Source organism: the organism of the source record quoted next, unplaced genomic scaffold, assembly GCF_019419815.1.
Source record: "Pyrus x bretschneideri cultivar Hongxiangsu unplaced genomic scaffold, Pyrus_bretschneideri_v1 Contig1, whole genome shotgun sequence".
NCBI lineage: Eukaryota > Viridiplantae > Streptophyta > Magnoliopsida > Rosales > Rosaceae > Pyrus > Pyrus x bretschneideri.
Window position 1 is genome coordinate 13,813,197 of NW_025999390.1, and position 20,015 is coordinate 13,833,211.

Consider the following 20,015-nt stretch of genomic DNA (forward strand, 5'->3'; position numbering starts at 1 on the left):
ATTTTTACTAAGAATTGATTTCAAAAACATATTCTCTAAATACACATTCAGTCATTTAAAAGCATTTTTCAAATAATGCCTAAGTAATATTTATTAGGGTAAATTACACTTTACCACCTTAAGTTTGAGGTTTATTGCAACCTCATATAACATCTTCAAAAATTTCACTTTTATACCTCACGTATTATTTTATTTCAATATAATACATCCGTTACATTTTTCATCTATTGATCCGTTAGGAGTTGACGTGGCTGCCACATTTATGCAACGTGGCTGCCAAATTTGTGTCACGTGGCAAAAAAAATAATTTTTTAGACATTTAAAATATTATAATATTAACCCTATTTTTAAAAAAAAAAAAAAAAACCAAACTGAAACCTAGAAACCCATTCCCCCATCTCCCCAACAACCCCCAACCCCCCCCCCCCAAACCTCCATTATCTTCACCTCCCATCCAAAAACCCACCCCCACCTCTGCCATCTTACTTGCCGACTCTGCTGCCCTCACTTCCCGCCATCTTCTTCCTCTGTTCCAATCTCTGTAAACCCTAATTTCAATTCTCCAATTTCCCCCTGTTTCTCCACTCAATTCCTAATTCGTTTCCCAAATGCAGGCCTCTCGTTCTCCAAATCTACGACATTCGAAAGAGGCCCAAGCTCAAAGCCGCTGTGTCCAAGCTCGAGTGGCCGTGGGAGGTTGTCGAGAAAGCTGCGTAGGTTTGTTATACATAGAAGCTTTCCTAGGTCCTTTTATTTGGAATGGGTTAAGATCAGCAACAAGGTTCTTTGAGTCCTCAGAGTTGTTTTGAGTATATGGAGGGGAGGTGAAGAGAGTGGTGGAGAGAAAGGTGGGGGTCGGGAGGAAATGGGTTTCTAGGTTTTTTTTTAAATTTTTTAATTTAATTTAATTTAATTTTAAATAGGATCAATATTATAATATTTTTAATGTATAAAAAAAAAAAAATTGACACGTGGCACAAATGTGACAACCACATCAGCTCTTAACGGATCAATGGATGAAATATGTAATTGATGTATGGAATGAAAGTAAAATGTTTTAAAGATATATGAGGTTGTAATAGACCCCAAACCTGAAGTAGTAAAGTGTAATTTACCATATTTATTAGAAGCACTTATACGTAGAGGAGTTTAAAGTGTTTTTTTTTTACATAAACAAAGTCAGATGAGTCCGTTCTCTTCTTGAACATAGACCACAGCTCAGGGTTCATGGCAAATTTAGTTTGGAACTCGATGTCCCAGTTCAAACACATGACTCGTATGCTCCCAAATTAGGATGGTTCAAAGTTCATTATTGGTGTTGAGCTTGGACGTCGTCATAAGACATTGGCATCGAACCCAATATCCCAGATCTAAAATGCAGCCAGAAACTTAAAAGCGCATATTTATAGTTTGGATATGTGACTGACGTTATTTTTGGACGCACAGTCGGGGTTATAAAGTTAATGACTGTTTGTGATGGCAAGCATTATGTACAGTCATTATTCTAAAAATCGACCTAAGTGCTAGGCGTTGGAGGACCAATGGAATTAAGGCCAAAACATAGAGAAAAATCGGGTGGGGGCTAAGTGATGTCTAGGCGGTGTCTAGACGATTCAGGAATTAGAGTTCAATTCTTTTTAACTAAGTTAAAGGTCTTTTTTGTAACATGGTCCAAAAAGAACTCATATTATTCTCTCACGGTTTCGTGTTTCTCTTCTCCTATCTCCCCACACATACGCGCTATCTCTCTTGCATTTGCTCACGCCTTCTCTCGTAGTTGCCGTCGCTTAGTTTGTGATCATGCAAATGTTATGATGGTTTAAGTTTTACCTATCTCAAATTTTCAATACAAGTATATTTTATTAGAGCGTAAACAATCACATTTTTATATGTCATATAATAAATTCGTACTTAACGAACAATCTGTTTTTCTATAATAGAATACCAACAACATGATTTATAACTTTACATAGGATCAAACTAAACTAATTTTTTTGAAAATATTGGAGTTCTAACTACTTTCTTCTTTGAAAACAAGACAGTTTTATTACAACTATTTTCTTAAAAATGAACAAAAATGTAAATCAAAATATAAATTGTAAAAATTGCTTCTTACAAACGATATCATTAGTGGATTAAATTATTAGTTGTTAGGTGAAGGAGTCCGTAAAAATTTGAACCACATTAAAGTGTTTATTTTTAAGATTTTAACCATTGCAGTGAAATACGTCATTCTTAACACATTAAACATGAAAACTATTTAATCGTGACATGTACTTATCATTTTCTTTTGTAGTCAAACATCAATTTAATGATGATTAAACAATATTTGACTGATTAATCATTTTTATAAAAGGATTAACAAATTGTGTTGTTTAATAGAATATTACAATACATTCATGTACTTTTTTTTACTCTTTATACATAATTTTTACTTTCAATCATCAAATCAAATAAATAAAATGATAGATATGGATAAAACAATGTGTGAATGGAAACAATTTTTAAAAATTAACACATTTATTTTACTTTCACACATTTTTTGTTTGTACATCATGAGCCAAAAAAAGACCGTGATCAGTTGTGATCGCAGTTATTTTATCTAGAGGTCTTTTGATATGGGTTCAAATTAACTTAAAATTGGATCTATTTCAAATTTTTCTTTTATTCTAACGTAGTTATTTTTTAATTTTTTTAATTAAAAAAGAACATATAAAAATTCAAGAATTTTCCGTGATACCGACAGTCGTCAGCATGTTTGAAATTGCTTTCCACACACTGCCAGTTTGTAACGTCAAAATTTATCATTTGTTTAAAAAGAATCGAATTTAATTTTCCAATCCCTCTCGCTGTCTACTTTCAGACAAATTTCTCACACGTCCCTTCATTGTCGCCATAAATTTTCATCAAGTTTCCCAATTTGTTCACAGATTATACATCCTCAACCATTTCCGCATTCGGTAATCCAATTCTGGGAAGAATTGGTGGCATTTTTGGGCTGTTTTCGTCTCAGGTAATCCAAACCCTCTACTCGGATTCATCTAAAATTACAATCTTTAATTTATATTTTTCGCAATTTAGCTACTTGCATACAGGAAACGAAACCATTTTCAGATCCGAGATTTTTCGTTTTTGGATTCGTTTTTCTGTTTTGGGTTTGTGTGTGGTACCGAGAAAATGGAAATGTTGGGTTTTGATGGATTGATGGGAAATGAAAGAATGCTATTGTTTGAGCTACGAAATCGAAATTTTGTAGAAGTTAGAACAAACCCATCATTGCTTTAGCCTTCATGTGTTAGGATTTTGTTTCAGCAATCAGTTTGTTTGAGGTGGGGGAACTTGTTAGATTACTGTTTATCAATTTAAACCATTCATTCATGATGCTTCTTAGGCTCTTTCATCGATTCGATGCGTGTGAATGCGTGTTCTTGTGCGGGAATAGAGCGAATCCAAGTCGGAAGACGGGAGATTTTTTTTGTTATCTTGTGATTTGTTTTATGCAGGTACATTTTGATGGCTAGGAACTGTAAAAGTTGTATGAGCTTTAAGTTCTAACATACTTGTTTGGTCTTGTATTGTGTATATAGAATGAAAGGAAGCTTTTATGGACTGAAGGGTAAACAGCTCTCTCTTTTTACCATTGTTCTAATGTGCACCACCATTCTTATATGGGGATGGGAGAAAACCCAGATTTTTACTAACTTGGTACCGCCCCAAACCCGTTTGCAGTTGGGTTCAGGTTTGTCTCTAGTTGTGTATTTATTTTCCTTTAGGCAAACGTTGTTGGTTTTCTTTCAATACCTTATTCATATTTTCCCTTTGGTGTTTGTTGCAGAGATAAGGGATGATTATGTAGATAAATCTGTGCTATCAGAACAAGAAATAGATGTGGGCAATGGGGTAGCAACATTTGCCCAAAATGATACTGTAAAAGAAGAATTACGACTCGGAGCTCCACCAGGTTCTGAACAAGGCTCTGACGAAAGTGAAGAGATTAGTAATGATATAGCATCAAACCAGGTTGAGAAGAGTGGTAAGATATTGTTTTCTTTTTACATCCATCCCCGAAATTCTATTTCTCTTTTTAACAGTACAATCTCGATGTCATTTATATACTTTAAACATCATCAAATAGTATGGACTTGAATTGTATGTTATTATGGTGCAGGGGTTTTAACAAGTGGGTCAAAAGAAAGAGAAGAACATAAAGAAGTTCAGGAAGCGGAAATAGATGGCAAGGCAGTTGATGCAAGACAGAAAGAAAAAGCGGAGGAAAATAATTCAGATGTACAAAAGCAAAATGTGCAGCTAGGGACATCATTAGGTAATAATATCTATTAAGTTATATGATAGATCATGTTTTAATTTTTGTTTTTAAATGTCTTGTATTTCTTTCTAAATCCTTGGAAAGCTTGATCACAAGTATCTACCTAGACCAATTTGTTATTATTAGCTTTCGTGATTATATTACTGACTGTTATTTATCTGATAATAGCTCCAGTCTGCGATTATGCGAAGGGAAAATGGATTGTGGACCATAAGAAGCCGCTGTATTCTGGGCATGGCTGTAAGCAATGGCTGTCAAGTATGTGGTCTTGCCGGATGACACAGCGCACAGATTTTTCCTATGAGAAGGTTTCATGGCAGCCAAAAGATTGTCAAATGGAAGAATTTGAAGGCTCTAAGTTCTTGAAAAGGTATTAAAATGTTAAAATTAAACAGTTTCAGTCATGTGCAAGGTTCCATTTGATTACTATCTTGAATCTGGTGTGATGTGACCTTAGCCTCCTAGTATGCATAAGTCTGATCTATAATGATTGTTTCTCCTATATATTAAATCCATTCTGGGCTCAAGTTAATGAATTTCTCAAGTTGTGTTGTTTTGGTTAGTAGGTCTCTTATTTCGTGCACGTAAGTATCAATCGAGGATTCTGTGCTTCATAGACCATTAGTCTTTCTTCACTTGATCTTGCTAAGGCTTGCAGCAGTTTCCAAATAATGGACACCCCATAAGCTACCTTGCATTTTAATTTCTCTTGTCCGTTCATCTATTTGAAGAATTTAAGGTTTTTAACTTTATTTTCTGTAGGTTTTAACCCCTTTGGGTGATTTATTTGCTTATCTTTCTTCTTTGTTTGGCATAGCGACTATAGCCTGACATATTTTGATAATTTGAGTATTGTATTATTGTATTCAGGATGCAACACAAAACTCTAGCTTTTGTTGGAGATTCATTGGGCCGGCAGCAGTTCCAGTCTTTAATGTGCATGATCACAGGTGGTAAGGAGAGGCATGATGTTATAGATGTGGGGCCGGAATACGGGATAGTCCAAGCACGTGGTGATGTCCGCCCTAGTGGGTGGGCATATCGGTTCCCAAGCACCAACACTACCATCCTCTATTCCTGGTCATCAACCCTCTGTGATCTGCAGCCTATTGAGGCTTCAAACCCAGCCACTCATTATGCCATGCACCTTGATCAGCCACCCGCATTCTTGCGCCAATATATTCATAAACTTAATGTCCTGGTCCTCAATACAGGGCACCACTGGAACCGCGGAAAGCTTAAAGCTAACCGCTGGGTGATGCATCTTGGGGGTGTCCGAAACACTGACAGGAAGATAGCTGTGATTTGGAAGGCCAAGAATGTGACAGTCCACAGTATCATTAATTGGGTGAACTCGCAGCTCCCAAAGTATCCAGGTCTCAAAGCTTTCTACCGGACCATCTCACCTAGGCATTTTGTCGGCGGTGAATGGAACACGGGAGGAAGCTGTGATAACACCACTCCTATGTCAATAGGAAGGAAGTATTGCAAGACGTGTCTGGTGACTCATATGCTGCAGGTGCAGCGAAGGGAACAGGGGTTAAGCTCTTGGATATAACAGCTCTATCCAAGGTCAGGGATGAGGGTCATATATCCCGGTTCAGCAAAACAGCAAAACCAGGCGTGCAAGATTGTCTGCATTGGTGTTTACCTGGTGTTCCAGATACATGGAATGAAATTCTTTTTGCACAAATCTAGTCCAGTGTAACTGATCCCGAAGTTCTAATCAAATCCCTCAAAAGGACTCCATGGCTCAGGTCCAGGACTAAAGGCCTTTATCCCAAAGAAGGGGAGATGTCACCGGCGAAGGTCTACCTAGAAATTGAGCGCAAACTTTGATCGTTGGAGAAAATGGCAACCAGTTGATCACAACCACAATTACTGTGGACAACGTGAAGTCCTGTGGTGTCCCATGTTTAATCTTTTGTTGTAGGCTTGTAGCTTCGTTGATCGAGACCTTCTCTTCAGTTTTGGTTAGTTTGCTTAACCCCCGAGATTGAGGGTTGTTTGGGAAAGCACCGCAACAGATTAGAAGGGAAGCGAGATTTCAGATATTCTGCGGAGGGAGGTAGGATTAGATATTCAGGATTGAAAGAATAGGATTTTCAAGTCATGATGTATATGGGTTTACGATTTTCATTGTGTGTGTAATGCATTACCCTACTCATATTACCAAATTCCAAATAATCGAATATATATACAGATTTTTTTTAATTGGCATTTTCGATGGGAATATTGTTGCTTCTGCACACGTTCTTCTGATCTAGCAACAATGATAACAAAACCTTATCTTACTAAGTGGGGTCGTTTGTATGAATTTTAGAACACGTCATTGCGCTCGGTTTTGTGCCAAATTTTCAGTTAACTCTAAGTATTTCATGTATTTTTTTAGTCACTTTTCTAACTCTTCTTAGGTTTTCTTTTACTCCTTTTATCAACAGTTTATGTTTTAAAGTAATTTAAAATGTAGAATAAGAATTCGAACTCGGATGTATAAACAGATTAAAGTACGTCTCCCATTGGCTATACTCACCTTTGCACCCTTTTAGTGTGTTGGACTTGGTTTGTGTGTTTGACCTTGAGATAATTAGACATAGACCTTGCTTGGCGGGTGGATTAGGATATGAACTAAAATCGATCATTGGCATTTGGTAGTTCGTGATTGATGGACTTACGAATAATGAAACTGAACTTGTGAAATTAGATAACTATTTTACATGTTAGAAAAGATGAAACCTTTTCGTTCAGGTCAAGACTCCAAAGAAAAAAAACAATTTCACTTTTGTCTTTGATCCGCCCATAAATAAGTAAACAAATCATTATTTTTTGCTTTAACTTTTCTCGTATCTTGCTTTTATCTTATACTAGCATATGGATACATACAAAGTGTGTGAGAATTTTTTTTTATTTTTTATTTTTATTTTTGAAATAGAAGGAGAGAGGAAGATAGTGACAAAGAATGTGGGAGTGGGAAGCCTTTTTTTTTTTTTAATTAGAGATATATTAGAATTACATGTATGTGAGACTTTGAAAAGAAAAAAAAAAAAGCAAAATTTGGTTGTGTGAAATACATTTTTACCTCATATTTCTTATTTATGTTCTGTTTTAATTAGAGAGTTAAACTGATCATTTTATAAGATTTTGGTTAACAATAAGTGTTTTATTAATTAGTAGAGATGATATTTGTCAAAAATTTAAGAATTCGACTCTCATTTTTACTCGTTTATATTTTTAATTTTCTTTTTTTTTTTGTCAAAACATAATTAGTCAATATTTAAGATATTGACCTCTTGTTTATAATTTTTTAAGATCTCAACTTCATAAACCGTCCGCCCACTAAAACATGGTTAGTGACAGAAGGACGACATTCTGGTTTGTCACCTCAACGCTCCACGTGTACATGTCCTCATAGCATTTTAGAAAACAAGGACCCATGTCCTAATCAATCTCGCTCTCTAATTACCCACTTAATCATCCACGTAATCACCCGTAAAAGTCAGATTAACCTTCTTATCCAAAAGCCACGATCACGTGCTTCTCATTCACCAACGCTCTCAATTTCCAGCCAATACCCGCGCATCACAACGCGCCAAACATGCTCCCCTGCGCCCTCCGCGAACCACCAGATCCAAATGCCCCGCCGTTCCTCCACGCGTCGCGATTTCACTCGTCAATCCGCCAGCTGGTTTTCGAGCGCATCGAAAAACAATAACGCCTTGTGAATATTTTAAAAAGAAAGACAAAGCCCCAGCGTTCCCCAACGGTCACACGCATCTCCCTCTCTGTCTCGCTCTCTCTCGCTCGTCTAATTCTGCGATCGCCCATCGACTCCCATTCGCTATAACATCCGATTTCCTGCAGACCCACAAGTTCTCGGATCCGAAATTCCCCATTTTATCGTCCGAAATGGCTGAGGATTTCTCCAAAGCCGTGGATGACGGTCTCAAGCTCTCCAAACGACTATACTTCGGGAAGGATCGAGCGGTGTCGCCGCCGAAGCCGCCGCCGTCGATGGACAAAGTGACGTCGTGCGCGTTCCTCCCTAAGGCGCCGATGGTCTACGCGGTCATCTCCGACCCGACCATCGTCGACAACCCGGATATCCCCAGCTACCAGCCCCACGTGCACGGAAGGTGTGACCCCCCGGCCCTCATTCCGCTGACGATGAACCGGGTCGAGCTCGAGGTCGATTGCTACATGGACACCGCCTTTATTCGGCTTTCCGGGTCGTGGAGGGTCCATTGCGTAAAGCCTAGCAAGGGCTGCGGTTGCCGCGTTGCCATTCCTATGGGTGAACAGGTGCGTAAATTCGAAAAAAAGTTATCTTTTTTGCATTTTTGTATTCAGTCTGTTAATTTATTTCCTTTGGAGTCTCTGATTTGTTGAAATATCTGTTGGAGTTTTGAATTTAATGATGATAATGTTACTGAAATTTGGAAATATTTTGAAATTGATTGAATTTTTGGGTGTGTTGATTTTGATCCCTCTTGTTAAGCAAATCATATATTTGTGCTAACAGGGTTCAATTCTAGGTGTTGAGGTCGACGTAAACGGTAAATCGTACCATACTCAACTCAGTCATTTGGAAGATGAGAAGGAGATGGAGAAGATGGCCAATGCAGAGGGAGGCTTTCTCAGAGGCAAACCTCATATATTCACATCAACAACAGCTCAGGTAATAATAACTTACGAAGAATCGACATACTTTTTGTTTGTACAGTTTGCTATTTTTATCAGCATTCGGAGTCGTGTATTTTAATTCTTGCTCTTTTCTATGGAATGTACTCTTCTTGTTTTATTCAAGGTCAACGGAGGAGCCAATATCTCAATCAAAATGAGTTGGTCTCAGAAATTATCGTATTCAAATGGCGATTTCTCTTTGAATGTACCATTCACTTTTCCGGAGTATGTCATCCCCCCGGGAAAGAAGTACCTGAAAAAAGAAAAGATCCAATTAAACGTGAACTCTTGCGTTGGAACTGAAGTTTCGTGCAAGACAGTTAGTCATTCCTTGAAGGTGCAGCTTTGATCATAACTCTGAGGGCTTTCGTATCATTTTTTGTAAGCAAGGTGGCAACCTTTTTATATTTTTTGCTTTGACTTTCCAGGAATTACGGGGAATAAGCCAAGTTGGGAAATTGGGTTTTCTGTACGAGGCAGATGTTCTGAATTGGTCAAATACCAACTTTAATTTCTCATACACGGTAAGGCTTGCATGCATTTTTATTTCCAGCTAGATGCTTGACCATATTTGAGAAATCTTTTCAGCTCCATGTGGGCATATTATACAATGTTTTTGTCATTCTAATATATTTGTGCATTTCTAGGTCTTGTCGAGTCATACACTTGGTGCTGTTCTCGTGCAGTCACCGCCCATGCATGACATTGATCAAAGAGAAATCTTCTCTGTCTATCTTCTACCAATAAACGAGCAGAGCAGGAAGGTTGCTGTTATAATGAATACAACTTATGCAGTTCTCTTTGAATATTTCTTACCCTTTGTGTTCTGATTTTTTAATTTACGTTATTCTTACCCCTCCTAATTGGTCTTTCAGGTTTTCAGAAGGGATGTAGTGTTTGTTGTTGATATTAGTGGAAGTATGCAGGGAAAGCCACTTGATGATGTTAAGAATGTACTGTCTGCAGCCCTCTCAAAGCTTCATCCAGAAGATTCGTTTTGCATTATAGCTTTTAATGGACAGACTTTTTTATCTTCCACATCAATGAAATCGGTTACCAAGGAGGCTGTTGAAAGGGCCATTGAGTGGATTGGCATAAATCTTGTTGCTGGCGGCAATACAGATATATTGCCTCCCCTTAACCAAGTATCTTCTCATGCTCCTTTGCCTCTTTGTGAATTCTGCCATTAAAATTTACCATTTATGTTTCTTTGTGATTCTTTCATGCATAAGAACATGGCTATCTCTTAAGGTAATTTATAGCAGTCAAAAATGACAATTTTAAGGAGTAACCATTTTTAATGGTCTATTATTCTGCATCTGGATGTGTGTGTCTGTGTGTGTGGGTGTGTGGATATGCATATTTCTCAGTTTACCTTTGTAAATTTTAACCCCTGACATCATTTGAGGTTTAATAAATTTCTTTTGTCGCTTTGATTTAGGCAATAGAGATGCTATCCAATACTCGGGGTTCATTTCCTCTAATCTTCCTTGTTACTGATGGGTCTGTTCAAGATGAGAGGCACATTTGTGATGTCATGAAAAATCGTCTTACAGAAGCAGGTCCTATAGCTCCACGTATATACACTTTTGGAATAGGTAAGGGTTTTTGCTTGTGCCATTAGAGATCAGGCCAGTATTTTTTAAACTCTTTCTGATGATTTAATATCAGTTGAGCCAGCATAAAGTCACATTTATTTATCATCAAGCACACATTGTTTTTAGTACACTTGCATTTAAAGGAGAAAAATCAACTATTGTATGCTCTACCTTCTGGCTAACTTTTATCTGAAATATTCCAGGTACATTCTGCAACCATTATTTCCTGCGGATGCTTGCAATGATTGGCAGGGGCCAATATGATGCTGTGTATGATATAGGTTAGTTTAGGTTAGTTCACTGTTTTCTTCTCGAATGGATTTTATATCGTGGAGACATATGTTTTGTATTTCAGCTGATATGAAGTATCTGATATTTTATAAGACATACCAATACTGTACCTTGGCGCTTGTATGAATCTTGGTCTGTTTTGTCAAATAAAAAGCTTTAATAGCCCTAGGCTTCTAGAAACTTGATCTTCAAATCATACAAATTATATGATTCACCTTCTGTTGTCATATAGCCATGAACAAATATGTTAAAGGTATATCAGGAATTTATGCTGACTTCTTTTAGCTGTAGTTATCAAATCCTTAATCTTTATTCTTTTTTGTTTTCAGATTTGGTCGAGTCTCAAATGCAGAGCTTATTTACCAGAGCCTCATCTGTGATTCTTACAAATATAACCCTTGAAACACTGGATGATCTTGATGATGTTGAGGTATGATTCTGTTTTAAAAGTTTATGGACCTTTTGCATTTACAACGCGAAACCAACATTAAACATAGACTTACTCGCTGTATTGTTTTGGACAATTTATCCAACTTACATCAACTTTAGCAATTTATTTGGAGGTTCCATGACAACGCTGCAATTTATGCATTAGGTGTTCCCTTCCCATATTCCAGACCTCTCATCTGAGAGTCCATTAACTGTATCTGGCAAATTCCGAGGAAAGTTTCCCAGCTCACTTAAAGCTAAAGGCCTTCTACCCGATATGTCTAATATCGAGATTGATTTGAAGTTACAAGATGCAAAGGACATACCTCTTGACAGGGTAAGGGCACTACTAAGCCTTTCACTTGTGAGCATAACTACAGTTTGACTTCTGCTCATAAATCTTTTTAGAATAATTTTGATGAGTTTTGCTATTGAGTTGGCTTTGCCAGTTCTGTATTTTCGTGAACTGAATGATGGTGTTTTTTGTGTTACCTCCTACTGGATTGTACAGTTCTTTCCATGCTTGTATGGTTCCAGTTCACGTTTCATTTTATCTTGGTTTAAGTTGTAGTTGCTTAGTCCCGTACAAAATATCTGTTTCAGAACTCATGCATGATCACACCAATGACTCATTTCGCCATTTCAGTACAAGTTAGGGTTCTCTACGTTCTTATTCCAATTAAAATAAATCCACCTGTCTTGCGAATTTTACAAGAAGTCATTGCCAGGACCGTACCTTATTTCCTGTTTCTTGACAATTTTTCCTTTTCTGTACAGGTATGTGCAAAAGGACAGATTGAGTTGCTGACTGCTCGGGCATGGTATGGAGATAACAAAGAGCTTGAGGATAAGGTTTGTTGTTTGCTTCACTACATTCCCCTACCCTAAAAATTAAAATGTAGACAGGTTACAAAAAGATGACCACCTCCCTCGACCTCCTCTATCTCTCTTTTCCTCCACGTATTTCCTCTCTATCTCTAAACCAAAAATTCAAAATGAAAATCTTACCCCAGGTCCTTGATTCCGAAGTTGTGCCATATGCCACTTAATTTAACAAATCAGTTTCCACTGCATAGTAATTACAAATATTCTGATGTTATATCCTACTATTTGCAGGTCGCTAAACTGAGCATGCAGACCAATGTCGTGAGTGAGTATATGCGCATGGTGATACTTCACAAAGACCTATCTGAACCACAAGAGGTAAGCATTTTTCTAAAACAGAACTAAATTCTGCCTTGTTCATCTGCTGGGACAATTGTTAACATATCGTGTGGTTATCATCAAGTCCATAACAATTTCGTCATGCAAAATTAGTGTTCCTTTCTAACTTATTCTTCACCGTATAGTGTGATAGAATGTCTTTTTTGAACATTTTTTTATATTTCCAAAATGATTGCAACTTAAATAGATGAAAGTGTGTACTTTCGTATTGATATAATATAATGGATCATCTTTCTGATTGATTATTCAATAAACATCATAACAGACATCAAAGAAAAACCGCACAAACGAGACGAAAGACTCTGAAAAACCGACGTTGCTTCCAACACTATCTGTTGGCTTTGGCAACTTAGTGGCAACAGCCGAGAACATTCCTCCTGGATCCGAAGAACCAAAACTCCCGGAAGCTGCTGAAATTTTTGTGAGAGCAGCTTCGAGTTGCTGTGGCTCAATGTGGTACAGATGTTGTTGCATGGCCTGCATCCATTGTTGCTCCAAGGTAAATCCTCAATGTGCAAACGGACTCACCCAGCTCTGCACTGGTCTGGCATGTGCCGGCTGCCTCAACTGCTGTGGCTTCTGCTGTCGTGGATGTTGTGGCGGAGATGGCGGATCGTAAATCTTGACCGTACGAATTGTGTAATCTTGTAGAATAAGATTAGTGTATGTAGGATTTTGTTCATGGCATCAAATACGCACAGCTAGACAGCGATTAGACGAGAAATTCTTACTGTTATAATGTTACTGTTTTGGGATCTCTTTTTTACAGTGGGTGAACCCAGTACATTTCAACAGGAAGAATGATATATATGGTTACAATTAAAAGTTAAAAAATGTGTTTTTTACTTTTGGATGAAATTGTTGTGTACTTTCCCATTTGAAACATCCTTGCCATTCTCACAACCGTAGTGCTTCCAGAAGGCTTAAAACTTGCATTTCGATACTAATTTATGTCCGATTGCAAAGGGATTTACTTAGATTTCGATCTCCGGAAGTTTCTTCCGTAGTAAAAAAATGTAATTTGGTACAAGAATGTCCCAAAACATTCGAATCTGAGGGTTTTCTCATTATTTCCATGAAAAATTTAATCACAGTGACTATATTTTTTCAATGCTAGCAGAAAGAGAGTACTAAGTTTTCCTGCAGGTCAATATGAGTTTCTCTGACTATATTTCCAACTTGTTCCTCAACTGCTACTTCCGAGTCCACTGTTCTGTCATGGAAAGTCTCCTAGATCTTCGTCGCGCCCTTCTCGACCCCCTTCACAACAGACTACAGAATATCCAAAGCAGATACAAGTAGTGATATATATATGTTTCTGAAATCAATGCAGAAATTCCAAGCAGCTCTCCGAGAGAATACAAGGAAAATGCTTCAAGTTTCTTACAATGTCACAGGCCATAGAAAAGGTTGGGGTTCCACAAGGATAAAACCTTTACAAATCAAACTAGAAAATAAATGCCGATGTTGGATGACCGGAGTCATTAAAACAAAAAACACAACAGAAAATCTGTGTCCTAAAATATTTTGTTTTTCTTCCTCTTTTCTCTTTCCCCTTGAACCGAATGGGAAATGCAATGCTCCGTGGGCTTTGCTGTCAGCAATGACTTCGCTGTATGTTCCTCCGTCAACTCCTTCCTCACCGACTCTCTCTCTTTCCGCGTCAGCCCGTCGGTTGGAACCTGTAACTTCCATTTCCATACCCTCATTAGTCGTTGCTTATTCCTCAAGCTTCTAACATTTGATGCTTAATCCCACCCGGTTGATATTAAAAACAAAATACTAATTCAAATAGGCACCGGAAAAAGTTAACCTAACAAGAAAGAGACACATGAGAGGAGAGCAACAGTGGTTAACTGCGTTTTGAGTTTGAATTCGCAGACAGAAATGGGGGAGTGGGTCGATTTTTGAATCACCAAAACTAAAACTGACCAATAGTTTTTGGTTCGGTTCGGTTTGTTTGTTTTAGTTCGATTTTTTCGAGTTCGATTCGGTGTTTGATTTTTCGAATCCACCACTAGAGTTTGAAAATTGTGGCACAAGTTGTAAATATTTTGTAACAATAATTCAATTACTTTTCTACTTAGCAGTCTTTTTCAAATTTGGATTTATTTGGAATCTGGATGTTTAGAATTAAGTAGGTTTTTATCTAAAAAATAAGAGTTGCAAGAGTCTATATTTAAATAATTTGTGACCAAATAACAATTAATAGCTACTTTAGAGATAAAATTTATTGTTTTTTTTTTTAACAAAAAATATTATTTACACTAAGGGAGAGGGTTGCTGTTTTTCAAATTTGTTTTTGATGAGAATCGAACCTAAAACCTTTCACTTAAAAATGAAGAGGAATATCACTAAACTGTAGTACTATGTGGAAAACATATGAATCTTGTTTCTCTTCTTAAACGAAGTTAATCAAATTGAGAAAATCGTGGTGTAATAATAGAGACACGGCAACGTAGCACAACCAATTTCACACATGAACTCGTTGTCCGTCCATATTCCACATTGCATGCATTCTCTTGCAGATAGCGCCGGTACTTAGTGATCAAAATCTAGATGGAAAATCTAGTTTCTACTATTGGCTATGTAGTATTATTTACACAACACCCGTTCACTTGTGATCAATCGTGAAAGGGTGGCACCGCGAATATGATGTCTCCTTCCACCAACTCTACCCAACTGAAAGGAATGAATGAAAAGAATGTTTTTGTGTGTAATTTTTGGAATTTGAAGTCCTGAAATGTGGGGCATCCAGTGGCTGAAAAGGTCAACGCAAGTTCCACAACCTCCACCTCTCTCTCTCTCTCTCTCTCTCTCTCTCTCTCTCTGAATCTCCCTCAAGAGGCAAATACAGCCCTCTCTCTTCTGTGCTGAATCTCTATTCTTAGATTGTCTTGTAAAATCTGGCAATCTCCATCCCCCCAATACACCCCACCCACCTAAACATGTCACACCCAACTCCTTCCCCTCATCGTCCTTCCCCTCCCCTCTCGTACACCCTACATTGATGAAAAACAAACACACCGAACCCTCACCCACAACACCACCACCCCATCTCGAACAGCGCTTGTTTTCTATCCGGTGGAGACAACGACACCACATTGTCCCCCTTCCGGCCTGTCAAATGGTCGCTGTTCGCTCGTTCCTTTTCCTCCTCATCTTCCTCTCCTCCCCTCACCTCTCCCTCTCCTTGTCACAAGAACAAGAAGCTCTTTTGAAGCTCAAGAATTCTCTCTCTCCTGCAGACAATCCCTTGGACAACTGGGAACCAAACACCTCCCCGTGTAACGACAAATGGGCTGGCATTGTCTGCAACGAAGATGTCATCACTGGTCTCCATTTCCCCAACATGGGTCTCTCCGGAAATATTGACATTGATGCATTGAAAGACATTCCTACCCTCAGAACCATTAATATCATGAACAACAAATTCTCAGGTCTGATTCCAGATTTCCACAAGCTTGGTGCATTGAAATCCTTGTTTTTGGCGGGAAATGACTTCTCCGGTGAAATCCCAAAAGACTACTTTTCCAATTTGACGTCGTTGAAGAAAATTTACCTCAACGGTAACAATTTCACAGGAAAAATCCCAGAGTCATTGACCCAATTGACCAAGCTAGAACAACTTCACTTGGAGAAAAACCAATTCACAGGCCCTATCCCGAATTTAAAATCAGGAGTATTGAACTCACTCGACTTTTCGAAAAACAAACTACAAGGTCCTATCCCGGAAACCCTATCGAAATTCGACCCCAAGGCGTTTGAAGGAAACGAAGGACTATGTGGCGGGCTACTCAAGTTATCATGCGGGCCGCCTCCAACACCGTCATCTCCTCCACCAGAATCCCCATCAAAGTCACCACCCTCGACGCCGCACTCGACTCCATCTAAGAAAGAGGAAGATAAAAGATCAAAAACCATCATCATAGTCATCAGTGTCATTGCATCTATCATGGTTCTACTCCTGCTTTACGTGCTGCTCACAAAGAAGAGGCGAAAACCCGAGGACGATTTCAACGTGCTCGGCAAAGAACAGATCATGGATGACCATCGTAATGTACAGGAGCAGGTGGTTGACGTTCATGTTCCAAGCACCACAAATCGCAGCGTGAGAAGCACGAATGAGTCAAATCGTAGCACGGAGGTCAACCAAAGCAATAGCAGAAAAGGTGGCGGGGACTCGAAGAAGGGGTCCAATCATGGGAAAAACGGCATGAACGAGCTTTTGATGGTGAATGAGGAAAAGGGTACGTTTGGATTGCCGGATTTGATGAAGGCAGCGGCGGAGGTTTTAGGGAATGGAGGGTTGGGATCAGCTTACAAGGCGGTGATGTCTAATGGGTTTTCGGTGGTAGTGAAGAGGATGAGGGAGATGAATAGGTTGGGGAGAGATGGGTTTGATGCTGAGATGAGAAGGTTTGGAAGATTAAGACACAAGAATATATTGACTCCTTTGGCTTACCATTATAGGAGAGAGGAGAAGCTGTTGATCTCAGAATACATTCCTAAGGGCAGCTTGCTATACGTTCTGCATGGTATGAGTTTGTCCAAGTTTGCTCAATTAATCTTAACTTAGGTCTGTTTATATGTTAGAACCATGTTTGTTTGATTCACTGGTAACGAGTATCATCTACACTACTTGATACATAGTTGACTAATATTGGGTACCAATCTACAATATTTGGGACTGCTCGATATTATTAATTATATATAAGTAAATTATCGGCCAAATAACACATATATATACCAAATATTATAGATTGCTATCTAGTAACAAACCATTTTTACCTTGTATGACAAATCTAATGAAAATTAGACTAGGGGCAACGTAATCATTCTAATCAATGGTTTGGACTTCTTATCTACAATTCTTGATACATTGTTAATGATTAGATGACATTATCAAATATCAGTAGACTATCAACCAAATCTGAATAATGTACCGGGTAATGGAGATTGGTAACTAATACCAAACTTCTTTTCCCTATTAGGGATGATGTGGGAGAATGTAATGAAAATTAGGGTTCTGCTTCTTATTAGAATATGAAATGTTATGCAACTATACTATTAATTAGAATTCACCTTATCGACGATTTAGGTTGATGGTCTAATAATATAAAATTGTTCAATGAAAGACACTTCTAACTAGACGAACACAACAAAATAGGGCTACAAACTTCAATTTTTGTTTCTTGGTGGTATACATCTATAAGTTTGTAGCTCATAAAAATCTAACTAGACTGATAAATATATGCACAATTTTAAATTTGAAGGTGATCGTGGAATTTCTCATTCGGAGCTGAATTGGTCAACCCGTCTGCAGATAATTAAAGGAATTGCATGTGGAATGGGATTCATCCACACAGAGTTTGCATCCTATGACCTGCCCCATGGAAACCTAAAGTCCAGCAACATTCTACTAAAAGAAGACTATGAGCCCGTCCTCAACGACTATGCCTTACATCCCCTCATAAACCCTAGCAATGCTGCACAATCCATGTTCGCTTTTAGGACCCCAGAGTACATAGAATCCCAGCAAATATCTCCGAAAGCCGATGTATACTGCCTTGGAATTGTGATCCTTGAAATCCTCACCGGGAAGTTCCCATCTCAGTATCTGAGCAACGGGAAAGGCGGAACCGACGTTGTTCAGTGGGTCCAATCAGCCATGGCTGAGCAAAGAGAGCAAGAGTTGCTAGACCCAGAGATAGCAAGTGAGACAGATTCAGTGGATCAAATGCTGCAGCTTCTGATGGTTGGAGCTGATTGCACTACGAGTGAGCCTGAGCAAAGGCTTGATTTAAGGGAAGCCATTAGGAGGATTGAAGAGGTACGAGTTTGAGAAGCATGCAGGCATGCATACATATTGCATATACATATGCGCTTGCTAGGTATACTTCAATGCATACTTCAAGACAAATGGGTTTTTCTTACAAAGGTGAGAAATTAAAAGGGCTGATGAGCGAACCCACAGAAGCTAATGCAAACAAGTGAACATTGATAATTCAGGAAGTGTTTTGTTTTTCTCCTTACCATGCATATAAATAGGTGAGTTAAAAAGAGGGTAGGGGAGAGAGAGAGAAAGGGTGTTGGAATGGAACAAGGGAAGAAAAATGGAATTTAGTGAAAAATACTGAATATATTAAGTGATATTTCTATTCTGAATGAAGGTTTGGTTCTTAGTTCTTGGGTTTTTCTTTTTCTTTTTAAATTTAGATGTACAGAGAAGGAACCTTTATAATTTTATTTTTTCTAGCTAGGAATACCAACAGAGAGATTCAATCATGTATATACATGTTCCTTGACTAAACATACATGTATCACATGAATTTGTTTTAAAGACTTGTCATTTACCAAGCTTTCAAAACTGCCAAAGAACAAAGCTACATTTTATAGATAAAAGAGGTTTTATACTAGCTCATCATTGAACTAAATAAAACTGTCATATTATTTTACCAATAAAATTTGGTTAATAAACTTGGTATTAACAATTACACAGAAGATATATTGTTGTAAATGGTGTAAACGCACTTATAAATGTGAGCAACCAAGTATGATTACCTTTACAAAATTGTCAAAGAAAATGTCTTGGTAGGTTTGTTAGGTTGAAAGGCACTTTGCCTATAAAACAATCATCTAGGCAAGAGGAGAAAAAAGAAAGACACAAGGAAGGGTAATGCTAGGGAAATTAAATTTTGTAAATTAAATGACATGAAAGTTGACGATTGGATAATTTTTTAAGCGTTGACAAACATGCTCATTTCTATTGGGCACATCATTTAGTTTGCACATTTTGTCTATAACTTGTCCCCTAAGAATTGTCCCACAAGGAAATGCAAAAGAAAAAAGATAATGCTTGGGAGACCGAAATTTTAAATCAAATTTGCAAACTAAATAATGTGTCACTAATAAAAAATAAGCATGTTAATAAATACTTAAGTAATAATTCAATTATCAACAACCATATCATTTGGTTTACAAAATTTGGTTTAAGAATTTGAACTACCAAGCATTACCCAACCCGTTAAAACATGACGACCCGTAAAATTAAACAGCCCAGCCAGCAAAGGAGTCCAACCACACCAGCTCTGACAGCCACCATCCTAACCACCCAACCCCATCCATGGATGTCTAAGCCTTGTATTTCATACTTCATATGCAGAATGGAAGCACTTACAACATGGCTTTCAAGATTATATATTTAATTTCTAAACCCATGAGATTGTGATTTCTCTCAAAAAAAAGTTGTGGTACATCAACCCTGCATGAAAATCGAGACCAAAACCCTCCACGATGCGTTTGAAGTTCAGCCGTTCAGATTTATCCTTCAATGGAGGCCCAAGCTCACCAACCCAGGGTCGATGTTGTTCTGGTCCAAAGATATTAGCTCCCTTTTACTCTCTTTTTATATCATTTTGTCAGATTACCAAATGTGTGGTTTGGTTCCCATCCAACAAAGGACG

The 20,015-nt window shown here is 38.0% G+C and overlaps 3 protein-coding genes across 3 annotated transcripts; all 3 read left to right on the forward strand.

The window, feature by feature from the left end:
- The first annotated feature begins 2,781 nt into the window (after positions 1-2,781).
- On the forward strand, positions 2,782-6,539 carry LOC103950255 (protein trichome birefringence-like 16). Its single transcript, XM_048587585.1, is given in 7 exon segments — positions 2,782-3,013; positions 3,588-3,739; positions 3,836-4,033; positions 4,169-4,324; positions 4,496-4,697; positions 5,198-5,811; positions 5,814-6,539. Coding segments are annotated over 6 exon segments (1,533 nt in total). The 5' UTR covers positions 2,782-3,013; position 3,588; the 3' UTR covers positions 6,026-6,539.
- Positions 6,540-8,069: 1,530 nt separating this feature from the next.
- On the forward strand, positions 8,070-13,407 carry LOC103950254 (inter-alpha-trypsin inhibitor heavy chain H3). Its single transcript, XM_048587590.1, has 13 exons — positions 8,070-8,626; positions 8,847-9,002; positions 9,132-9,344; positions 9,436-9,531; positions 9,655-9,771; positions 9,883-10,152; positions 10,449-10,605; positions 10,809-10,886; positions 11,226-11,326; positions 11,492-11,662; positions 12,103-12,177; positions 12,442-12,528; positions 12,815-13,407. The coding sequence occupies exons 1-13, from the start codon at positions 8,234-8,236 to the stop codon at positions 13,166-13,168; spliced, it is 2,268 nt and encodes a 755-aa protein (XP_048443547.1). The 5' UTR covers positions 8,070-8,233; the 3' UTR covers positions 13,169-13,407.
- A 2,269-nt stretch (positions 13,408-15,676) lies between these two features.
- Positions 15,677-18,394, forward strand: LOC103950293 (pollen receptor-like kinase 3). Its single transcript, XM_009361484.3, has 2 exons — positions 15,677-17,087; positions 17,826-18,394. The coding sequence occupies exons 1-2, from the start codon at positions 15,677-15,679 to the stop codon at positions 18,392-18,394; spliced, it is 1,980 nt and encodes a 659-aa protein (XP_009359759.2).
- The last annotated feature ends 1,621 nt before the right edge of the window (positions 18,395-20,015 follow it).

Excerpts from the sequence above, each read along its gene's own strand:
- LOC103950254 (XM_048587590.1), top strand. The coding sequence starts at position 8,234 with ATGGCTGAGGATTTCTCCAAAGCCGTGGATGACGGTCTCAAGCTCTCC. Across the intron at positions 8,627-8,846 it reads CCATTCCTATGGGTGAACAG|GGTTCAATTCTAGGTGTTGA; the intron begins GTGCGTAAATTC and ends TTGTGCTAACAG. Across the intron at positions 11,327-11,491 it reads ATGATCTTGATGATGTTGAG|GTGTTCCCTTCCCATATTCC; the intron begins GTATGATTCTGT and ends TTTATGCATTAG.
- LOC103950293 (XM_009361484.3), top strand. The coding sequence starts at position 15,677 with ATGGTCGCTGTTCGCTCGTTCCTTTTCCTCCTCATCTTCCTCTCCTCC. Across the intron at positions 17,088-17,825 it reads CTTGCTATACGTTCTGCATG|GTGATCGTGGAATTTCTCAT; the intron begins GTATGAGTTTGT and ends TTAAATTTGAAG.